At 27.1% G+C, this 7,073-nt stretch overlaps 1 protein-coding gene across 1 annotated transcript; it reads right to left on the minus strand.

Moving 5' to 3' along the window:
• Window positions 1–549: 549 nt before the first annotated feature.
• On the minus strand, window positions 550–3,895 carry LOC111307624 (uncharacterized). Its single transcript, XM_089751892.1, has 9 exons — window positions 3,627–3,895; window positions 3,485–3,547; window positions 3,359–3,414; window positions 2,961–3,054; window positions 2,760–2,820; window positions 2,053–2,134; window positions 1,524–1,579; window positions 891–954; window positions 550–796 (listed from the first exon to the last, which is right to left on the minus strand). The coding sequence occupies exons 1-9, from the start codon at window positions 3,765–3,767 to the stop codon at window positions 733–735; spliced, it is 681 nt and encodes a 226-aa protein (XP_089608018.1). The 5' UTR covers window positions 3,768–3,895; the 3' UTR covers window positions 550–732.
• Between the last annotated feature and the right edge of the window lie 3,178 nt (window positions 3,896–7,073).

Consider the following 7,073-nt stretch of genomic DNA (forward strand, 5'->3'; position numbering starts at 1 on the left):
CAAAGTTTTGCCTCTGATACTTAGCTCAACACAAACAAATCTATTTAGATTTTTTTATTTTAATTTTGAAAAACATTTAAATTTTCATTTCGAATTGTAATAATCTCTTCACTCACATTACCAATAATCATATTTGATTTTCCAATGAATTTGGAGGTCCAAAATACTTGAAGAACGATGCTTGGATATCAAGAATCATCCATGCGGATGTTGATGTAGGGCTTAAGTTGCCTTATTGTGAACTAGTTAAGGGACAGCTGAACTTATCGTGAACTAGTTGGTTTTTAAGGCTACTGCACTTGGTTAATCAGGGTTCGTTCATAAAAGAGACAGCCAAAGCAAAGCCTAATACTCTTTCTACATGTGATATGTGTGAAATATTAAAATTTATGTATTTATATCATGTCTTACATAAAAATCACATGTCACAATTCATATTAATACAAAAATATAAAATATATATTTTTAATTTTGTTATATCTATAGTTATTTTTAAAATTTTAAATAATATTACTTTCGTGTCCTATTTTCATGTGATGTTTGTATCATGTTGACAAGCATGTTTTAGACTGCCATAGATCAGATGATCAGAGCTTGGACCGCTGAGACTCAATGGTTAATGCTAAATGTAGATTCAAAATGAAGGATTTATATTTCACATCCCCAAATTAATACTTTTTTTTTCTCAAAATGAAGGATTCACGCATGCAATGCTGCATTTTGAAGGTTCCATCACTCAACCTTTGCAACTGCGACGCCGGCAGGACTGCTTTCTGCAACAGTCTCCCTTACAAACCTGGTAAAATGAAAAAGCAAAAGTAAGAGAGACAAAGACATAAATATTAAGAACCAGACCATCCCGATTGGAAACATATGGGATAAAATGTTACCTTGCTAATTTGTCCTTTGATGACTGCAAGATATAGATTGAGAGAATAAAAGAAAGCATCAGCCCTGTTGTTCATCACACAAATGAAATTAGTGTCAATAGTGTAAATAATCTCTCACATTCATCAGGCATTTGTTATATATCATTCAAATCTAAAATTTGCATGGCTTGACAAAAAAGATTAACATAGGTTTCCCCTCAGCAAGGTGACATTCTTCAAGAATTAACTGATTCCCTACTATTAAGATCATGATATTTCTTGCAGAGGGTGAGCGCATATATCAAAGGCTGCACGGGCTGCACGGAGCGTCGGCATAAGTCCCAGCCCCATGACACATACACCCGAGACTAATACCCTTAGTTTTAACAGAAAAAAAAAAAGTTCTCACATACACTAATAAAACATATGTAATGATGAGTGTTCCTGCTAGCTTTGGCAATAACTTTCTATGCCCAGACTATGAGAATGAGGACACCTATCAAGAAAAAGATTAGAACTTATGGCTGTTTTAGCATTTTTAGATAATTTTCATGATTGTTACAGATCATTTTCAGTTTCAGCATCTAAAACGTACAACCAGTACAGAGCATAATAAACAGATCCACTATCTTAAATCAAGTATTAACTTTTTACCTGATCCGAACAGAACATAAAATCCAGATGTCACGTCTATCTCTGACTGCTCCTCCCTGTCATATAACCATCACAACCAAGTCACACTTCATAACAAACAATGGAAGCTTAAAATTAAGAAAAAAATAAAGTTTATCTTACATCCTAAATATTTACTTGTTCTGGTAATTCCAAGATGTACCAAGTATAGTGTTCTAAAGAAAACTTTTGAGTAACATGTAAACAATTAAACAAATACATTAGAGAAGCAGGTGCAGTTGTAGCTTCCCATGCGCAATATAGAATAATGACAGCCCAAAATTCAGCAAAAACAACTTAGTACTTCCAACATTTAAATGTTGGAGTACCATTTTCAGACTTTAAGTTAGGTATTGTTAGCACTTACCTCTCCTTTGCTTTAAATCATATTATCATTTTCAAAGCATCATTTTCTGAAAACTTAAAAGCAGACTAAATCTAAAACCAGCCTAACAAAAAAAGAAAAAAAAAAAAAAAAGAGACAGATTTCAACACAAACAAACATACTGACCAGGTGTATCTAACAAGCACATGTTTTGGCCAATGTTGAGGATCCCAGAAATGTTTATGAATATTTGGATGAATTTCAACATCTGTTGATGAAAAAAATAATTAAGAGTTTTCAATCAACTCACTGGAAAAGAAATAAATGAACTGTTCTGTTTGAAGCAGTGGATATGCTATTATGAAACTAATGAATATGAAAAATCCTTTGTTCAAAATCAACCGATATGCAATCACACAGCCCAACAAAGCTGTGAATCTATTTTCAAAGCAATAATCCTCCCATCTCTCCTGATCCAAGAAAAAATTTGACCACAAATTCTCTAAAAATGTTGTAGACTGTTATAATTTCTGAAGAAGCTCTTACTTCCAATGGAGCATAAACGAAAAGAAAAAAAAGTACAAAGACTATACTATGCCCTATGTTTCTAGAGATAGTCTTGGACAATTACCCTCTTATTCCTTGATAGAATGAAACAAATGTATGCCACTTGTAACAAGTAGAAACCATCTAAACTATTTTGAACGATCATATCAAGTTCTGTAGATACCCAAGAGAATCATATTAAACAAATTTAGAATATCTTCAAGATGATTAGAATAGAATATCTTCAAGATGATTAGAATAGAATATCTTCAAGATGATTAGGCATATCTCTATTTCTTAGCAAACTAGTAGTACACTGAAACATAAAGGAAGATAGCATTACATACAGTGATGAGGCATATCCACAATTTTAGCAATGACACCAAGCAAATCACCCCCTGAGTACCTCTGAATGACATAGAAGCAGAAAACCACAAGAAGCGAGTCATATCATGCATAATAGCCAGAAATATTCTCAAGCAACATGTTTTTTATACGAAGTTACAATTTCCAAAAGCAAAGTGGTAAAAACAACAAATATATCTTACCAAATTCATGTCAATCATTGGAACTTCAGAACTCTTACGATTTATCAGAAAAAGCCATGGAACAAGAAACTTCTCCTTCCCAACTTGGAACGATCTACATGTAAGTCAAACATTATAAACATATGAATTACTAATGCATTTGTGATCTTATGCAGAAGCAAAAGAGGGTTTGTTTAGACAAACTTGAACATAAATCTCATTCTCATTATCCACAGTTCGCAAAACGATTATTCAAAAAACTGAATTAAACAACAGTTTTGGACTCGAAAACAGTTCATTTCTTTCACTTTTTTCTTCATTTTGCTATCTAAGGAGCCAAAGCATAACAATTGCAACAAATTAAAAAAAAAAAAGAGGTTAAATTAAAAACCCTAATAATAATTTCAACAAATTCTTACATTTTGTAGGGATCAGCGCCCGTGTAATCAGTCGGCTTAGCTATAGGAATTAAAACCTGCAAAATTTATTTTTTATATATATATAAAAAATTTTGAAAAACAAACAAATAATAATAATAATAATACCTCCCGATTAACGGCAAAGATGGGACAATGTTTACCAATCACGTCATGCCAAACAGTTCTCGACTGAAATCAACAAAATTCAAAGATCTCAATCGCAATAAGAGATTAAAACTTAAAAAAAGGAAAAGAAAAGAGAACTGACAGAGTGGTATTGGCCCATCTTGCTCATAGAAACGATGTCACCTGGCCTGTAAGCAACGGAGAATAAAGGAAGCCGAGGTAACAGCAAAATTAGTATAAGAAGCGACGCCATTTTTGTGCAATTTTTCTCGCCTGCCTTCATTTTCCACTCAAAGGGAAGTCCAATATGCAGATACTGCAAAACACTGTTTGCTTACTTTCTTTTCGTTCGAATCGAATGCGCCCAGGGGTCTGAACCTGATTCGGAATGGGCCCAAAACTTACCTTTTTCTCAGTTTGGTCCAAAAAAAAAAAAATATAGTCCATGTTTCTTCTTTTTCTTTTTGTAGTTATCATTTTAGTCCAAAAATATTTTTTTATTGAGGGGGTGATAACGTTTGAATCGAATCTGATTATGTTTGATTTTTTTTATAATATATAATATTATGAATTTTAAAATATGATCTACATTTAAGTTGATTTTATTAAAAAATTTATTAAACTGAATTTCTTTGATTCAATTCATTCACCCATTTTTAAATTTTATTTTTTTATTTTTATATTATTTTAATAAAAATTTTAATATATTTATAAATTTTAAATATGTTATTTTTTTATTTATAATTCGTGTTTAATAAAAAAATTATATATCATGCTAGAGTTTAATTTATTTAAATAATAAAATGTTCAAGATTGATTTATGTTTGAATCGGTTAAATTAGTTAAATTTATTCATGAATATTAAATAAATATAATTATAAATAATAAATAAATAAATTTATTTTTTAACAAAAATTTCTTTTAATTTTTGTGGGTGCAATTGCTTCTAAATATATTGATATACATGATCACAAAGCAAAAGAACAAAACAGATGCTTGGAAACATAGAAGAAAACAAGGGAAAGATGAGGATTCAGCTGTCCATTTCAAAATTTGATATTCAAAGAACCCTTTTTTTTTTTTTTCCTTTTAGAAATAAACTAAAGTTAATAATGGAGAATGAAGAGATAATGGAAACTCAAGTTCTGGACAGAGCATTAAGCGCGTCTTGCTTTACATTGTTTTTGGTCTGTTTGTCTTGGCGTTCACATTGTTTTTGAGTGAGCATTCTAGAAATAGCTGGTACATTTTAATTTACACAACTCATAATTTTAAGAGTAAATTTAAAAATTATACCTTATAATTTAGATCAAACTAAAAGTGCTTCATGAAATTTAAATTGGTCATAGCTATAAATATTTTTTATTTTTTTAATTATAACAATCTAAAATATTATATAATTATATAATACGAATATGATAAAAATATTACGTAATTTAAATTTTTAATAATAATTATATATAAATTTAATAAAAAAATATTTTATATTTTTATATTAATATAAATTATAATATATAATTTTTATGTAAAATATAATACAATATATAAATTTTAATATTTTATATTATTTAAATATATAAATCGAGATATATAATTTTTTAATATAAGAAATTCCTAAATATCTTTGCTTTAATTTTTTGGCACGTGAGCAACCTTTTTTCTAGTTCTTCTCTCTTGACAAAGACCAAACTAAACCGACATGCTGCATGCTTTAATCTTGTCCTCGCTGTCGGTTGGTACCACCAACCAATCAATCCTCTCCATCTTGTTTTACATATGATTTTCCCAAACCAGTTCTTTTTTTTTTTTTTTTTTTTTTTCTGGTTAGTTTTTATCTTTATTCATTCTTTCACTCTCTTATTATAATCTAATATTTGTTTTTTTGTTTTGGTTGTACTTTTTTTTATTAAGGGACTTTTTTGTTTAATCTTGTATTGTTTCTCTTTATAAATAAGATTTTTTTTAAAGCATATCCATATAAATATAATGCATTTAATCATTAATTTATTAGTAAATTTCATAAGTATAGCCTAATTTACATTCAATTTATAAATCATTCATAAAAAAATTTTTGTTGATAATGAAAATTAAATTTAATATTATAAGCAATATTTACAAACTCAATTAATTTTCATTAGCTAAAATTAATCAAAATTTTAATATTATACATAATCATATTTTCTTATTAAATGTGTTCACTAACAGTTGATATTATGAATTTCAATGTATTAAAAATAAATTACCTAATATAGTGATTTTAAATATTAATTTTAAACACTCATTTTCAGTTTTTTTTTTTTTTTATAATTAAAGCAAATCTCGGTTCTCAAGGCTTAATTATTTAATTATCAATTTAGAAATTAAATTACTGAAGCAAATAAATGACAAATTTGAATCATAAGCCCAAAAAGAAATGGGAAACCAAATCAAATTATTACTTATTAATATATCATTAGTGTGAAATAGGGGATATTCCTTATAATAATTTTATAAAGTGTATCGATGATTTTTATTTAATTTGTTTTTCGTACATCATAATTTTAATTATTTATAATAATTATAAAAAGGTTAATCGAACTTAATATATGAGTAAAATGATATCAACTCAGTTTATAAATTAAAAAAATAAAATTTATAATATCAAATAATAAAATAAGATATTAATGTCGTTTAAATTTTTGATATAATATATTTTTTAAAGTGAAAACACTTACTTAAAACTATCTATTTTTCTTAAAAAATTAGTCATATATAACTTTTTTTTTCTTTCACGTAAAGTTATTTATGAGTCGGATTAGATTTAGTTCGAGATGAATTTATATTTAATATTAATAATTTATATATTTATCTAAGCTCAATTTAATTTAATATTTTAAATCTTAAACTTTTTTTAAATTTGATTCAAATTAAAAAAAATAAATCTCACACATATTTAGTAAACTTAATTTATATAATAAAAATTTAAAAAAATTTATTTTAAAAAATAAAAAATTACATATATATTTATATAATTATAATATTTTAATTATATATATTTTATTTGAGTTAACCGAGTTAAATTTGAGTTTTAATGTTTTTACCCAAAACCTTACTTAATTTATATCATTTCAAAATTTAACGTATCGTCATACTTAAATGAATAATCCGATTTTTAAATAAATTTATATCCACTTACTATAATTTTTTTCCTTTGTTTTTTTCCGTTTTCTCGTAAAGAAGAATAAAAGTTACGAAACAAAGGAAAAAAAAAAAAAAGAAATAATCAGTAAACTAGAAAAGGAACAAAGATTGAAGAATCAATCGACAAATTTCCAAAAAAAAAAACAAAAAAACAAAAAACTTTAACTTGTGATCGTACTCTATTGGATTTTTTTTTATCTGATAATTGTACTCTTTTAGATTCTACCTTTTATCACCATTAAAATTTTCCATTCAAAAAACAGAACACTTTTCAACGTCGTTTTGCCGTAATTTCCTCTGCCGTTTTATTTCCTTTCTGCCCCTTTTGAAACCCTGATCGTGCACAATATCCAAAAAAAACAAAAACAGTAATAATAATATAAAAACCGTGGTTTAGGCCAGAAGGGTC

This window comes from Durio zibethinus, chromosome 22, assembly GCF_047325235.1.
Source record: "Durio zibethinus cultivar Kanyao isolate XHJ-2024 chromosome 22, ASM4732523v1, whole genome shotgun sequence".
Taxonomy (NCBI): domain Eukaryota; kingdom Viridiplantae; phylum Streptophyta; class Magnoliopsida; order Malvales; family Malvaceae; genus Durio; species Durio zibethinus.